The sequence below is a fragment of the Varroa destructor genome, unplaced genomic scaffold (assembly GCF_002443255.2).
Source record: "Varroa destructor unplaced genomic scaffold, Vdes_3.0 BEIS01000001.1, whole genome shotgun sequence".
In the NCBI taxonomy this organism is placed as follows: domain Eukaryota; kingdom Metazoa; phylum Arthropoda; class Arachnida; order Mesostigmata; family Varroidae; genus Varroa; species Varroa destructor.
The window spans coordinates 21,625,303-21,642,882 of NW_019211454.1; the positions used below are offsets into that span (position 1 = coordinate 21,625,303).

The 17,580-nt window shown below is 37.2% G+C and overlaps 1 protein-coding gene and 2 non-coding genes across 3 annotated transcripts; all 3 read right to left on the minus strand.

The window, feature by feature from the left end:
- Nucleotides 1-219: 219 nt before the first annotated feature.
- Ate1 (arginyltransferase 1) lies at nt 220-9,033 on the minus strand. Its single transcript, XM_022787908.2, has 8 exons — nt 8,728-9,033; nt 7,656-7,782; nt 7,145-7,419; nt 6,673-6,918; nt 4,710-4,891; nt 4,266-4,532; nt 3,790-3,910; nt 220-727 (listed from the first exon to the last, which is right to left on the minus strand). Exons 1-8 carry the CDS (start codon nt 8,837-8,839, stop codon nt 537-539), a joined length of 1,521 nt encoding a protein of 506 aa, XP_022643643.1. The 5' UTR covers nt 8,840-9,033; the 3' UTR covers nt 220-536.
- Nucleotides 9,034-14,093: 5,060 nt separating this feature from the next.
- TRNAE-UUC (transfer RNA glutamic acid (anticodon UUC)) lies at nt 14,094-14,165 on the minus strand. The gene has a single exon. It is a non-coding gene; the product is annotated as a tRNA-Glu (tRNA).
- An 874-nt stretch (nt 14,166-15,039) lies between these two features.
- Nucleotides 15,040-15,111, minus strand: TRNAE-UUC (transfer RNA glutamic acid (anticodon UUC)). Its single transcript has one exon. It is a non-coding gene; the product is annotated as a tRNA-Glu (tRNA).
- Between the last annotated feature and the right edge of the window lie 2,469 nt (nt 15,112-17,580).

The following is a 17,580-nucleotide window of genomic DNA, read 5'->3' on the forward strand; positions in this document are numbered from 1 at the left end:
AAGCATATTTTCGAGGTGCTTTGAATATTGCTCAGATAGTCGAAGCATGGAGCGCGTAGGAAGTGGTTGAAAATGCACGATTCTTGTGATCCTACTCTTCTTCATTTATCATTTCACTTACTACATAATAAAAATTCCCTACTGTAAGGCATTCCCTTACTAAAATTTTAAAGACAAAATAAATCTAAGCGTTTTCGACGAAAATCAAGAAATTTCGGCTCACAAATAACATTTTTGAATTTATTGTATAAGCTAATAACTGGAGTAGCTTACGGTGTAACCACCCGCAAATAGGCGTAGCCTAATATCCAATCCTAGCTTATTATATAGTCCGTAGTTAACTATTAATCCGTTTCACGCGCCCATCTCACGGTTTCCATGGCGGTGACGTCCAAGCGACTCCAAAGCCTGAAGCGATGAGGCAATATAGGCCGATGGTCGTCCAATGACCGAAAATCTTTTTAACTGCTGACTACATCCCAGTGCACAAGTGTAGGACTTGAAAATTTCGATAATTCTTAAAATGCATAATATATCTAGTCCGTAGGTAATCGAAGAAGGTAAAGTTCTTTCATTAACTTTGACCCTACGAGCTCGCAGTACTCTTTGATCTGCTGATGTTCGCGATGACTAACTTTTTTGCGCTTAAAATACTCGGTTACAGTCATCCCGGTTTGTTCGTAAAGTATAGAAGTCTGCGTTATCGAAGATGGGATTAACGGGTCTCCTGCAAAAACGCATTTTAGATACACTTTACATTTAGTAAATGTCAAACAACAAACACTTTTGATGATTAGTAATTTTCTTGTGCTGTCTGTTAGTTTCTTATTCTTACCGTCAAGGTACGATCTAATATATACGTATATGTAATTGCTACGAAACGGGTTACTGGTTACGTCCTTTGCGAATATTATAATTTATTTGCGACTTGGGCACATATTAGCGTGCGGTGAACGGATTCTATTGTCACTTTTCCGCTAGCAGTACCTGTGTGTTACTTTACTTAACGGCTGTGATAGGATTAATACGTCGGCTTTCACCTGGGAGAGATACCGCCAATTGTGAGAGCTAAAAGGATGTGACGAAAAAGTATTGCAAGCATTGTAAACATGGCTAATTCACAGACGCCCTGTAAGGGTTCGCTCCAAGGGCACGTAAATACGGCAGAAATGTTAACCTTAGTGCTTCTAATGTCTGGCAAGATGGATCCGAAAAACTGCCTTCGGGTAGCGTAATGAGCAGTTGCATCTGGCTATGGCATCCGGTATAGGACACTATGTAGAACAGAGTTTTCGCCTGATCACCGTGAAACGGCGTCGAAGGATCCCGTTGGCTTATGTGCTTGCACAAAAAAAGCATATGACGATTCCACACTAAGACAGCATTTCCTGCTAGCCTGAGTTGGTCTTGCGTATGAGTTCGATTTGCATAATGAGAATTTAACGAAGTAGAAAATATTTGTTAACGGAATTGCAGCTGTTGCAATTCACATCGCTTACCCGGGTGCTCAAAACTGCAGGTCAGTCTCCGCAGCAACACATCGGCACCTCATCGGAGTTGCTCATAGCTATCAAAAACCTTCAGTACTATAATTTCTCATGGGCAATGATTTCCTTCCTGAACTAGAAATTTTAATAAGCTTCAGTGGAAAATAACAGAAAATCCGCATAGGCGTGAACCAGTGCAAGAGCGAGCAACAGCCCTCGACTAAAATAAAAATGGACAGCTTTTTGTATCCGTATGGCACTTTTCATGTCCTTGTTTCGACAGCGCCTGATGGCTTATAAGTTTGTAGGCAACAAGCCAGGCATACCCTAGAAAGTACAAGACTCAATCTGCCTACACAGTTCACTGCCCAGAATCCATAAGAAACTGTGTTACCTTTTCGAAATTAGGATGTACTTCACCTATGCTTAGAGAAGCTGGTTGAGCGCTCCGTTTATACGTTGTTTCTTGCGTATATTCGGCTAACTGTCTGGTTTGTCTCGCATAGACTTCACGGTCCACACATTTGAGAAGCGACTCGAGCTTCTTATTCATCCACACAAAAAGCGTAGCCCATGCACCAAGCAAGGTGACCGAACAAGACGTAGAGCATTGCTCACAGAGAGTACCATCGAACGCCATTATTGTATTCCTAGTTTTCCTTAGTAGTGCTAGTAAAGAAAAATGATGGAACCGTACTAATGTGTTTGCTACGGAAGCCTAAATCCTAATAAAAAGGTGACGCGTATTAATCCCTTAGAATCGGCGACATCTTGACGCGCTCTTGGAAACGCTTCTGCAGTACACTATCTTATAGGTTTCTCTTCGGCCGAAACTCGATCAAGAGTTTCTCACACTTCTCGGCTTTTAAAACTACTAGAACAGTACTACGAAAGGTATGCGCGCTCGGTCACGCAGTAAGGCACCTCACACGATCAGCTTAATGGGTATTACTCAATCAAAAAACAAAATAGTTACTTGGATTCTTGAAATGGACGTAGCAGTTTTTGCTTGGCTTACTGAAATCGTCGAGAATATTTTAACGAGTGATAAATAAGGTGCTGCATGCTATGAAACTATGGAGGCCCTAGTGTATCGGCACTACTTTTGTGACTTTGCGTAATTCTACTTGTGGACAAGTTTTAAACTGTAGCTACGCCCTTGTAGTATAAGGGCGTAGAGTACCTTAGATTGCATTTCTTCAAACTGAACGACATATATATGTTTGAATAAATTATTATATTAAGCAGAGTGCTAAAAACAGAACGACACTAAAGGTTTTTGAAATTTGTGGGATATCCTCTAAATAAAGCCGTTGTGTTTTACGCCTAAAACCACATTAAACAATACATGAAACAATTTTGATGGCCCGGTTAACGGAGTGCGTTTTCGACTGACCTCGAATCCAGAGCAACTCATATTGTTACGATAGTTGGATGAGCTATTTTTGTTCAATTAATGTTTTGTTCGGCCGATCAAACGCAACAATATGATGTGAGACTCTATGTAATATATATATATATTGTGTGCCTGCTGAGTTTTCTCTTAAGATACAGGTTGAATCGATTTGGAAATTCGATTCTGAAAATAGGCTTAGAAATATATCAACAAGTCTCCCGATTATTGTTCGTAAAAAAGAACTTTGGCAGGAGCCTTCGACATGAAACTATAATATACGTATACGGCAAATGTAGTGATATATGTAAAAGCAGTGCACAGAGACCGTTTGGTTCGGTTCGACAGCAAATATCTAGCCCAGGCATGGCCGCAAAAGGTCAATACATTTTTAAAGAAAAACGGTATTCGATTTTGTCATACCCAACTGATCGATACATTTTTTTGTTATTAAGATATGACAAATGGCAGCCGGTTTTCAAACGGTCAAGAACATCTCTGTGTTGCTTCAGCAAAAAAAAACCTAAAGGCTTGAAGCTCAAAGCTCGGCCTGGCGTTCTATTACAGAAGAATCCTCAGAGTAAAAATTAGGCATCGATTTCATGCTTTCGCCAATTATAAGTCTTTCGATGGCGGCTAGACTCTGCGTTTGCTTAAATTGATCTATCAGTATTAACAACTGTTACTGCTATTTGCGTCTCAGGAGTCTATTACAAGACTACTGTTTTTTTTAACGCCCTACTGTCAGTTGTCCTCGACCTCATGCTCCACCCATCTGGGTTCATCTAGCCCGCAACTGATCGCCAAATAAATTCACGGCTTAAACTTTGATTAAAATCACGTGAATCTTTTGATATACCTGTAGGAAACGCTTGTGTATGTATATATCAATATGAAAAATATACTTACTCAGAGTCTTATTTGGTTCGAATCTCGCGTACTTGCTTGTTTCCAGCATAGGAAGACAGCGAGCAATCGGATGCCATGTATATGTTTCAGGGCATAACAGGTCAGAATTGGGTAACCTCCCCTAGAATAAATTAATTAAGGCTTAATCGCACTACACATAGGAATCAGTTCGTAGAAGGAAGCAAGCTGTTATGTACTAAAATATTTCTAATAAACATATCTATTTCCATGCTCCTAATATACTAATGTAACGTTTCGTTCCTATTATTAATTTTCCCACCAAAAAAGCTTCAATTATTCTTAATGCTCCAATATTTTGAGACCAAAGGCTCTTGTGGCTCCATTTTAGTTAGCTGTTCCCACCCGCCTCCATGTTCATAATAGATACTAATGATAGATACCGAAAAAACTAATGAAGTGACCCTGTTTATGTACATTATATGCATGTGCATGAATAATAGTGTTTACGTACTTACCTTGTAGCGCATTTTGGGACAACTGTGAATATAGAACCCCATGTAGTAATATCTGAGTGTCGGTAGCGTCTGATTCAAATCACGCGTTAGCTTGATTTCACATAGCGATGAAAATGTACCCAACGAGAGAAACGAAAACTCTGGATCATAATAAAAGTAAACTGACGAAACACATGATGGAAGAAGATCCAAAATCCCGACAGCGATCAAACGCCCATCCAGCCAATACTGTTGATGAAACGAACCCAGCAGATGATTTGCACCCGGCTACAAAGAAACGAAAAACAGAACCAGCCATGTCAATGCATATACTAACTTTTCCACCACCTTACAGGTATAGTGTGAACACCTCATATGAGAGCAAAATTAATAACATTATTGTAAGTGAGCAGCCGTTATTAACATGAATCTTCATACTGAAACTCTAAGCAAAGCAGAACTTACTAATAGGGGGCTGTCGATAAGAAATTGCTTCCAGTCCGACTTTCGGCATTTTTCTTGAGTGGAATCGTGGACCTTCATCTGATAAAGAGTGTAAACGAGATGACTAGCCTCATCTGAAGTCTTCGCCTCTTGGCTGTATGGAGCTGTTCGTACCAGGCGAATTTCCAGTTTATGTTTGCCATCTAAGATAGAACGCATTGTGACATAAATAACGACGATAGATAATTATGCGCACAATCAGCTACCTTTGTAGAAATATTAGTCTTTATATGCTGCCTTTAAACAAGGAGGATAAAAGCAAAAAAATGCCTAATGAGAATATAATTTTTGAAAGCAGAAAAAATAGTAGGTTATAACAACATGCACTAGGTACCAATTACAATTTATATGAAGGATTGTTCCACTTTGAAATACACAAAAACACAAATTTATTAGATACTAAAGAATACGAATTCTTCAAAGGTATATATAAAAAAATATCTCATCCTATCCTCCAAAGCAAGTAATGTTCAAATTATATATATAGTGTATGAAACCGCCGATAGTAAAGAATCGTACCATACGGATCGACTCAGCTCTACGATACAGTCTAGACATTCTGTCCCAAAAGTTTCCGGACAGTTTGAAGATGAAGATTCATTTTATATATACATGAATATTTCTTCTAAATCCAGAGAAATTCTGTCGTAACGAGCGTTCATTAACCCGCTAATTGCTCGTACCAGAAGGGGGCCAGTTCCTTTTAGAACAAAACCGTAAACTTATAACAGCGGAGGCAGGTTGTTTTCAGAAATGTTGTTCAAACTGGGAATTTCCTTTTTTGTTCACGAATGTTGTTTTTATTTTTAGTGTTTTTTTCACTTTGCCTCACGAAAAATTCACGGATGTTTCCGTGAGGCAAAGTGAAACGTCCCCAACAATAAAACTTACATTTAAATGGCTTAACAGTTCACCAAAATGCTCCAAAGAATCGATATTATATGATAGTGTGGAATTTAGCAGCTATAGTAGAGAAGAGATGTCCTGCTGACAATTAGGTCGTTTAGACGAGCCCTAACATTTAGCTTTTTCACAGGTTTTGAATAATATTTTTTAAACCATTGAATTTTTAGGACCGCAAGCCTGCTATTAGTCCAAAACTTAATTATGCAAGATGTTTTTATAACGTGCATATTTAACATACGTTTTACGACTTTAAACGTATTAATATTGTTTAACTCACGGCTACTATTAATGAGTGATTTATTGATTAGAGGAGGAATATCTCAAAAATGACTAGTGAATAATTAAGGGCCTGTATGAAAGCTGCGACCGACTTGAATATAGGTTTTATGAACTAAGTCCGGCTTCTCCAACCCGAAAATATTTTTTTCAGGGCGCACGCCCTTTAAGACGTCGCTTAAACAAACGTGTCTAGAAGAATATTGATAGACCCGACGAAAACAATGAAAATTATGTCTGTAAGAATTCTTCTAACAATGGTCGTTATTGAGTTAGGAACATTTTACCAAGCCATCATTAAACCACACATTTGGAAATAGCGAATTAGAAAAAATCCTAGTCAAAAAAATCCTAAGTGTTGTTATTGACAGTTAGTAAAAAAATTGTGAAGCGCGGTAGATGTTTATAAATATTGCAAAGAGAAGCTACTATCCTAAAAAGTAGATAGAATTTGTTTATATATCGTAGTTAAATTACTTTTACTTTGAAAACAAAACAAAAGAAAAAAGAAGAAGATTTCTCTTGGAAAATCACTTGGATCACTTTTCGAAGAATGTGATCGCAAAACTGAGCCACAAGTGAGTGAATTTAGGTGACGGACGACAAGAAAGAAGGGTCATTGGCATTGCACGACTGGATCCCTTGGAATTCGGTTTCGGTTAATACGCCATGCATTGGTGTTAGTAACTACTTGCTTCCGGTGCTCATAACAAAAATAATACGAATCCGCATATTTACATACGTGGTAACGTCAGCCATTCATCGAGCGTCTTTTCACGATTTTTGGGTTGCGAGCTTTCTACGTTAGTAGAGGGATCACCCGCCTTCCGCTTTTCAGCCCTCTTCTGCCTTCGTAGGTCCTTTTTCTTTAGACTCGGACCTCGCCTGCTAGGTGTTTTCGACATATTTCCTGTATTTATCTCTGGTTGAGATAAACAAACGGGCCGACTTTGTTTCGACTCTTCCATCCGATCTGCCATACGACTATCTGAAGTTGTGGTGGTAGTAACATAAGACAGATTTTCTTAGCCCCTCCAATTTTATGCATGCACTCTGTGTGTCTCTCACGTGTAGCCTCAACATTGCCCTTGCCATGAATATGATATACAAACCGATTTTAAAGAATTATTATCCACAGATGGAAGTCGGTGATATTGAATCTCACGAATAGCGTAAGCGAAGAGAGGAACTGATACTTAGGGTTTTACACCAACCAATGATTTCCGTGTCGTATTTTATTTTGTCGTTGATTCTACCGACACCCCGTCCGCTCATTTGGGGTTCTTCCAAATCCCTGTAGTCACCATCAAATTGAGCATTATCAGTGTCACCTTTCGGATCTCCGCCGGACACGCGAGAACCTTCAAAAGCTTCGTTTGCATCACCGACGTTTTTTCCTGTGTCTTGTCGCCCATTCATCAGAAAGCGATGCATTTTTTTAATCACTTTCTTTTGTGATTTTGTTGGCTTGAACGATAACGCGTCGCACCTGTAATCGATAATTCGGTTCGCAATGACATCGATTACTGAGATGGCTAATTTTAGCCTATAGTCCTTCCCATGAAGCTTCCTTTCAAATATGTTCTACACTCGTTTAAGTTAACATAAAATTGTTTAGCAATAGAAATGAGCGCAAATTCCTCATATCAATATAAAATTTTAATTATACATAATTTGTTTTTTATACTTATTAACAATTGAATAATCTGTAAAGTTATACACTACCTGATTGTGTACTGAGGGCAACAAGTCTTTTTCATACAGGGCTTATAGCAGTATTTCCCAGATCGTCTCCAACCACGATCGATAAGGTCTTGGTAGTGCTGCGGTGTAAGAACGTACGCCCACATACCTGTATAGAAGAAAATTTTGTCGGTACGCGTCATACGTACGGTAATTTCGTCATATCTCATGAAAATCTATAAAATATGTGCTTTAAAAAGTTTCAGCTTGGAAACTCATTGCATAAAGCAGCATAAAAAATCATTAAGTAAAATGTTCACTACAAGTGAGATTTCTTTGCTCAGTTCTATAGCTCCCAGCAACAGTCCATCCACTCTTTTCATATTGAAATCATTAAGCGGCCTATTCCAGACCATGCTAGGGTCACTTCCTACAATATGACCATGAAACTTGGCGAACATATCATTCATTCAGGGAACTCTTTTTCCTACACAGACTCAACGGTAAAGATTTTTTAAATTTAAGTTTGTTATACATCTTTGTCTTGTCGCCTGCGACTTTTGAACTCCTATTTCAAGTTGTTAGTTATAGTTAACCTAAGCCGACTAAAAGAAGATATTTTAGGTTGCAGCCGAGGTAATTATACATTTAATATATTGTGGATAAGCTTTTTAGGCGGCTCTCATGCTGTAACATGCCTTCACAGTTAACAAGTGGATCAACTGTGAAAAACAATAATACAATAATTGCTATACTAAATGCAATACCATCCTAGAGATATTGCACGTATAATATTGGCTACACGACTTAATCTATTTGATTTTCAAATCTACATAAACATCTGCCCACGTTTAGTTGTATTAGGAGGAGTAAGCATAGTAACTGGACAGTAAAGCATAGCAGATTATTTATTGTTAACTGAATTATCACTTTAATTTAGTCGCATTAATGTCTTAAGCTGACACTAAGTTTATGGCTTTAATAATTCGTTACTTGTTTTTAATCATGCATGCTTTTTTGCAAAATAGATATTATGTTTTTTTCGCATCTGACAGTCTAACGTAAAGAAGCGTATTGCATATCGTTCGTATATTCGTTAAGCGTACTTGCATACCTTTGTTGAAATTTGAAACAGATCCACGGCAGTATCCACATCGGTGCCCGTTATCATCTTCACCGGCGAAATACTGAACTATTCCGGACATTGCTCGTATACAATAATTCATATGAGAACCGAATTACTAACACCACAAAACACAGATTAGAAACATAAGACTAAAACTGGACTATCTACTCTGCAAATTACAAAGTATTCAGAGTGAATAATTAAAACACAATTAGTAAAGTTTGCTAAAAGTAACACAGTCAGACATAAAATATTCGACGACAAAGGCCACTATTGTGGTGCGGATGCCACTGTCGTCTGCAACGGGAGAGGACGTTGTTGTGCTGCAGCAATCTCACTAGGGTGGGCCGCTCTAAGCAGAGCGCACTTGGGCTGCGTTAATACTAATAGCAATAATTTCGGGTTAAGGACCTATTATTTAAAGAAATGCTTCATGACAATAGAAATGAACACGAAGCTCGAAAGAACAATGTGGTGGCATAGTAAAAGACCACAGTCTATCTAAGAGTTTAGCTTGCATGGACCACTCTTCGCGGATTAGTGAAGTGACTATTATGATTGCAGATCATGGTAATTTCACGAAAACCACACGAAAAGTAAGCACTGTAAAAATAAAATTAAGACAAACAAGTTTTATTAATACACTCATGTTGTACTTGAATAAAAAGCTGTCGAGATGAAACTGGCTTACTAAATTACCTACGTTTTATTAGATATTTTTTTCATAAGTATGATCACATACTCAATTGTCTTAAGGGAAAAGTTTTCCGACACTTTAAAATTTGCCTTCATGGTTGATTTCTGTACAAGATAATGATTTACTATTAATATTAATCACATTATGCTTAAGCAGTCCGAAAGCAATAGGAAAAGGAGTAGGGGTCATCCTATGCGTGTGGGCAATAAAATGCGTTTCCGTTAACTTTCTTATAAATAAACCTTCTAATTATGAACATATAATACGATTATTTCCTTCTTTTAGCGTTTATCTTCTGACAGAGGCCGATGACGCGTTTCCCATCTACCCAACTTGAATAACGGAAAACTAAATTAGTGGTGGAAGGATGTGCCACGCTCGAAACCTTTTTCTTTTAAGTGAAATACCTTACTGAAACAGTTTAGTGCTGATAACTCTCGCGATTCTTGAACTCATTTCATAGATGTCTGTTACGAGTACAGAGTGAAACGTTGATCGAGTAGATCTGAGGCAACTGTATCGTGAGGTGATAAAAAGTTCAAACAGTATCAACATTTTACAAGTTAACAATAAGTACTGCGTTTTGCCATTTCCTCAGTGCAATAGAAAAAAAAATTATCCTTACCCTAGCATAATTTTACGTAAACGCGGCACTTGAAAACCTACACAACCATGTTTTATGTGACTGTGACAACACAATACAATTCTACACAGGGATGTTCAGATTACCGTTGCAACTTCAAAATAATAATAATGCTTTACCCGAATACGTTTTTTGTAGTAGAGGTGTAATCGTAAAACTGTACGACGTACTATTTGCTGACTGTTATCTTTACAGTTGATAGTCCAAGAGTATGATTGCCTTTAGGATTCAATACGGACATTTCACAACGTCGGCGCAAACAGCCAGAATATCTGCACCGATTTTTGTAGCCTCACTTCTATTAATTTAGATTATGAAAACCATAGTTAAGCCGCATACCTTCATTTATTCTAAACTGAGAAAGCGCATATTTGCCTGCCCACCAAGGAAGAGATTCTTTACCGATGAAGACTAAAACTGGCCAGATTCTTCAAGACGCATAAAAGCTATTCCTGGGGTCTTCATAGGAGCCATAGAATACCGCCGGTAACGCTCGCCCAATCGATGCACTCGAGTGATCAACCACAAACTCGCTGGCGGCGAATTTTTGAATAGGTTGCAAAAAGCCTTCTAACACGTTATTTCAAGCCTTTTGAGGTCACTTTAGCAAATCTCATGTTACTTGTTCTCCAGTGCTTGAACAAAGCCAAACAAGCCAAGCGAAGAATATGCCAGAGACAGGAGACGCTGAAAGCCAAGATGATAGTGGAAACTGCGAAAGCATTCCTTCTGAAAGACTTGCCTAGTACTTCTACTGCCTAGTTATGTTTTGAAGACGCTCGATACCCTAACCCTGACATCAACGTGGGCGCTGTCACTCATGTCGGCTATAGTGGTCACGCCAGGAAAGGCAATGCCCCTATATTCTGCAATCGGCGTCTGGGTACAATAAAATCAGTTCTCACAAAAGATAACTGGAGATTTATTGATGGAACAAGAATCAATATTATTATTAATACTTGTCCTTCCGGGGTAGAGGGCATCAATGAAACGGTAGAAACACTGGTCAGGTACTGTCGACCCGGAAACGGAGAAAAACCAACAATCGTTGTCAGCGATTTAGATGTCGGAATCGCGCGGCCGGAAAAAAATGCGGACACCTACATTTTGGGAGGCTCTGGAAGGTTTCGGCTGTAATAGACTTCGACACCCTAATCTTTGCAAGATCTCAGCGATAGGATTAACTGCAAAAACACGTTATAAGTGTATTAACGTGGCCCGTGTCTGTAGGGATGGAAATGACGTTCAAGTACCACTACAAAAACGATTAACCAAATCTCTGGTGTTAAATATCCTTACCAGAGTTGCTATCACATTCTTATAATACGAGGAAATGTTAGAAGCAGGATCTGACAACACTCTGCTCACATCGCCTTTAACATTTTTGGAGGACGCCTTGCGAGCTTATATATGGTTTCAACACGTTAGACCTGCCGGACTAAGCTACCCAGTGCCCCCAAAGGTCTCAGAAACCCATTTTCGATGTATTTTTAGTTCAAGTGACACGATCCTGGTCGACCGACTATACTGCAACTCATATTATTAATTAGATAATAGAAAGGCGTCAAATGGATGGCCGCATTGAAACGATACTTTGAGCCATCCGAAGTCATAGGCTGCATCCTAAATCTATTCGGTGACAGAGTTTACAAACTGAAGGAAATATTGGATGATCATATAAGAGAAGAAATTGAGCTAATGCTCCGGTATAAATTAACGCGTGTATAAATAAGGCAAGAATTTAAGTTGTATAGAGAGATTGTCTCGCTGTAGTTATCTGTAAAGGGATCCATATCGACTAGTCCGTGTGAAATGGCTCACAGGGTGGTAATATTGTCTGTTATCTTTAGTTAACTAGTGTAACATGCAAGGCATAATACCTTATCATAAAATTTCATTTATTGCTAAGAAACTAAAAGCTCAACAGCTATTCGTTGCAACTCCGTAATGAAGCTGATCGCAAAGGAAAAAGTTGAGGAAGGTATGCTTTGCTATGGAAAAGCTATTTGTGACAAGAACCATCACAAATCGCCGAAAGCAAATCGAGCAAAATACAAATACACTTCAGAACAAACCCTAATTATACAATTCATAATTTCCTTAGCACTATTACTGCTACCGTATTATTTTTGTATTTGTTTGTTCGCCCACGGCAGGAACGTAGAGCGCACATTAAACCGAGAGAGTCAGCTGCACTCCATTTCGTTTATACATATAGTTTACATAATACAGTACTCTTTTGTTATAATCACCTCTTTAGAAAATCGCAAGATGTTTTTAAGAATAACTGAAGCTATCTGTCCAGTACGTTAGACGTTTAAATCATATTAAAATAGTATAATCGTGCAAGATCATGTATTGTCCTGTAGGAGTTGTAGGCACGAAACTACTTCGTCGTTGAGCCCAAGTAAGCCATTTTTCGATGACTTCTCCCTGTTAGTAGCTTAGCATCTGATAACAATACTTCAGGTCGGCACGAAAACCTAGTACTCCACAGTTTATTTCGTAGTGAGTAGATACTCTCGCGACAAAAAGTCACAACTAACGTGCCGGGCCACCAACGCAGGCGTAGCAAATACGACCGACCATATGTAATAAGACTTTAAGTCGTTTTGCTGGTGTTATTTAGAAATGTTTCCAGAAAATGGCTTTTTAAGTAAGTACATTATTTATAAATCGTCTTTTAAATTTATCTGCTCATATATATTGCTAAAAGCTGGTATCAGGGCCGATAAAGAAAAGGGATAAAGAAAACAATCCCAAGGCCATTCTAGTGTACACATTTGTGCAATATCTTTCTCTCAATTTACTACGTGGAGAACACTGGACTCAGCCGTCTCTGTTCTTTCTTTCGCATGTTTTTTTTTTTCGAGAAGGCGCGCTACAAGGATCGAAGCAACAGTCTTGGCCCATGTTTATTAGCATACATAGTATATTTATTTATAGTTGTATAGTATTAATAGTATACATCTTTAATGAAAACAAGCAAGCATATACTTAGCAATTGATCTGACGAGTATTTCCTTAAGTGTATAAGACACGTGAATGCTTTCGGTATTTACGCTTCATATTGTGCAGTGAAGTTCCTAATGCACTCAATTCTTGAACAGCCAATCGTGTTAACCTTGTGAACGTGTTGTTCATGTACGAACTTGTTATACTTCAATAACAAGTCTCCAGTTTCGTGATAAAAACGAGTACAAATTGGTTGGATTATCACATACTACCGTAATAGTAAATACTAACAGATACTAAAATTATAACAAAAGTAAATCTAGGGTTCTCTGATACAGTTTGTCCGATAAAATATACATAGAAATGTTTAAAACCGGTCGTAAATGTTGCTATATTTTCTAGGTTACTAATCAATCGCATAACGGTGTTCTCAGCTGATTCACTGAAGTATTTGCTAGATAATATTTAGTATAGTTACAATACTTATAAGGTGAATAACGCCGTCCTATGGCTTTCATAAAAGGGAATCGAAAGCCCTGGCAATCCCATCGGAAATCACAGTATACCAGTGTTTCCAACAATTTCATCCATAACGTTCATTTTTGTATTCCAGTGTAGCAATATAATACCGCACTTGTAACAGCAGATATCGAATATGGGAGGTTACCTATAGAATACACGGCAGGTATCTTATGTCCACGACAAGTTGTCCGGTAACCACCTCAGTGCTCTAAATCGCTTTATGATATGTGTTGCTAACCTTGAGAGGTTCTTCTCAAGCTTTAGTGGTACGTTAACTCTTTCTCGGACCTTTTATCTCACGGCTTATTTCGCTATATCGATATAATGATCACAATGCTTCGGGGTGGTCACCCGAACCACTGCATCGGGTATCCCGCATCGTTGTCTCTGAGGCCTCATTTGCCCCACTCTGCCTCGAACTTTTCGTAAGGTATATTCGGTATTCATTTTCGATAAATCAATGGGAAAGTTGAGGTTCGCTGAGACTTCATTACTAAATTGGAATTTGTTACCAAATATGTCATGAAACGTAAAAATCTCCGATACCGGGAATTGAACCCGGGCCGCCTGGGTGAAAACCAGGAATCCTAGCCACTAGACCATATCGGACGTTGATCTAGGGGTTACTCCGGTAGTAGATAACGTACGTAGGCTCTAAATTTATCGTTAAACCTGTTTTACTTATATGAACTGTTGTACGTTTCTAAAAAAATAAAGTTTTACTTACCAACTTATGGAGATTAGGCTTTTAGTAAATGGTAAGTCATTTAACATATTTACTAATACTTAGGACTATTGGATGACCCTTATATTATTTTATGGAATCATTTGTAAATTAGGTGAAAAAGAGGCCCATAAGGTTCGCTACGATCCAATGGAACTTTATATAGACCTTCCGTAGGCGAATCGTAATAATCGATAATAATATCTTGCAAGTTAACGATCATTTAGCTCTAATTGCAGCGTTTCATAGAAGATCAGTTTCTCTTCAATTTTGTTAATAACTGAATATATATTGAGGTGAACATAGATCACATTGAATAAACATGGTCCTCAAGAATGAGACTTTAGTATATGCAAAAACATTATGTTGGGATACCTGTGTTTGTTTAAATATAGCCTGAAAAAAACTCATAATTAATTATGGTAGGACTTAAACCTCTATGTACCGATTTTTAGGTCCGGGTATTGCCGTTAGGCATTCCATCAGATTGCTGACGCCCTTAAGCCTTAGTAATACCTAGGCTTAGTGCCAAGTAACGCAAAGATGCGCGCAGCGCGTATTGATAATATTATAATTTTTAGTTAAACGTTAATCATAAAGTGGATACCCAGCCTCAAACCAAACTGAAAATACGCGAGAGGTACGATAAGCAACCCGCTTTTTGTGAAGGTTGCGGTTATTTGCATTCTTCTTCTGTCGAGATTTTACTGGTAAACCCGAATTTCGACATGTTGGCAAATACACCCTAAAATACAAAATCTCCGATACCGGGAATTGAACCCGGGCCGCCTGGGTGAAAACCAGGAATCCTAACCACTAGACCATATCGGACGATGCCATGGTGAATATATAATGATTAGATAACTTGATAGATAAATAATAATAAGTAAATATGATACCATCATATTTACTTATAAATACTATTTTACTCAAATAAGTGTTGTATGTTTCTAATCAAATTAACTTATAGATATCGAAATAAGATGTTCATAAATGGTAACTCATTTAACATATTTACCCATAGTTATGATTATTAGGTAACCCTTACATATTCGGTCCTTTTGACCCATTTGAAAATTAGGTAAGAAGGAAGTTTCGTACGAATACGATGTTATAGTGCTACATTATACACGGTAAGAAGTAATATTTTTATAGCCATTAGATTTTTATGTTATATATATATATATCATTTTAAAGTATTATTTGTAAAGAATAAATATAGATTTATGATTATTTATCAAGATTGCAGAAATTTATATTGTAATTGAATATTTTAATAAAGTTATTGAATTAACGTCAGACTGATAAATAGAAAGAAAAGGTAAATCAATCATGAATAAGGATGATGACAATAAGGTATTATACTAATTTGTACAGAGTCGTGATTATTTATTATATTATGTAAAGGTTGCAGGAACTTATAAAAAAATCTTTCAATAAGCATATTACTTTTTTAATTGAATTTTTAAATCCATCTACACTTACATAAAGATATTATCATATAAAACACTTAATATTCATGAATAAAATAACAGTTATATATCAAATATTCATGGTATTGTGTGATATAGATTTATCATTATTAAGCTTTTCTAAATCTTTATTATTACTATAGATACTCTTTATAATTTTTAAACCACCAGCTTATATCGTGAGCAGTAAGGAGAGATCTGTTAAATAATTCTTTCAACTAAATTACTTATTATCCAAACACGTACGGCAAACTTTCTGAAAAGACAGAAGTCCTACGATCTAACGATACTGGAATCATACGTATTACACTATCAGTCCATGATTGCTTACATAAAGCACTCCTACTAACGAAGACTTACAGTCTAATTTTCTACTGCCACACTTTTCACAACGAAATTATGTTCAACAGGTCAAATTGCATGTTTAAGATAATGGGGTTAAGACAGAAGTGTAAGACAGCGGGCCATCTTTAGAGTCTCACTCACAAATGTATCCTTTTTCTGTTATAAAACTCGGCAACAAGCTTTAAAGATTAAGTTAAAGAAAATGAAAATAGAAACAATCATTAAATTATCCGCTGGTTAATCGGGGCCCTAGATTTTTTAACTTTAAAAGTACTGGGTTACCATCATGACTTGTAAACTTTCGTGATTAATGCAGCAGAGTTAATTTTTAACGCTATTACTAGTCTAGGATGAGCTAGGAAACTAGTAAAATTCAATGTCTGTTGTACGATCCCACTTAGGATTTTTTTGGTGTGTTCTGATTCAGCAAAGAGACTCATAGGAGTATGTCTTGAGTTTTTTGTAATCAGTGTCGTTGTTGGTTTTCTCGCCATCCATTGTTGCAATTTCGCTGCTGCCGCTGGCGACTATGACGTTCCTTTAACAGATATGCGATAATTAGAAATTTAATTTACGGAGGTACGCCCAAAGATAACTTGCCAAAGCCTCAAGCACCCTGGGCTACAAAAATGAAGTAGAAATTAACGGTTGAATCATTGAAGGCATCTCAACAGCATAAGATTCATAAGCTAATCAATATATTTAGATGTAAAGTCTGGAATTAAACGCTAATAATAATAAGAAGAAGAACAAGGCCTTATTTTCTTGTGCTTGAATTTGTTACCTTGCATATAATCTATTTATTTAGATTCTAAATATATATATGTACTAAGAGTAGTGACGCAACGAGACACAGGGATTCAAAGTGAACATTGACCAACTTTCAGTTTCTTTCAAGCTGAGATTGATATTGATATTTTTTATATTTCGAATTTTCTTTCATGTGAAGCGATTAAAGGTAATCGTAAGTTTCATTAATGATCAATATATGAAGCCGGGAACATTTGAGCAGTTTGTTTAAACTTCAGAGCAGTGTTCCATTACAATAAGAGCAACGTCTGTGACCGCTAAACCAGTGTAGTTAGTTTGAAGTTCCCAACTTTACACCAGCCACTAGCCACCGATATGTATTGGTAATTTTATCTCTTTTTGCGACTCCAGTGGACACACCCAGTTCACCAATTACTTTAAATATAATTTTATTTAAAATATATAAACCGCGTACTTTACTTACCTTCGCGCATATATATAAAAATATATTTCTCATATGTGAAAGTGCTCTATGAAAATCTGCTGACATTTTTCTTTTTTATTTTTTTTGTACAGGCTTAAATCTCTATTTTCCCTAAAGGCTTAGTGCGTTGTGAGTAATATTTTCAATATATGATTTTAACAGGGAAAGGAAATAATCATATTTAGAGGTAACTCCTGATATTAATAACTCACACAATTTTAATGTTATATTGTTTAAACCGTATAAAGT

Coding starts and splice junctions, on each gene's coding strand:
- Ate1 (XM_022787908.2), bottom strand. CDS start 8,839: ATGAATTATTGTATACGAGCAATGTCCGGAATAGTTCAGTATTTCGCC. Junction 4,892..6,672: donor TGAATGGCTGACGTTACCAC/GTATGTAAATAT, acceptor GTTCTATCTTAG/ATGGCAAACATAAACTGGAA. Junction 4,533..4,709: donor TTATCGACAGCCCCCTATTA/GTAAGTTCTGCT, acceptor GTTTCTTTGTAG/CCGGGTGCAAATCATCTGCT.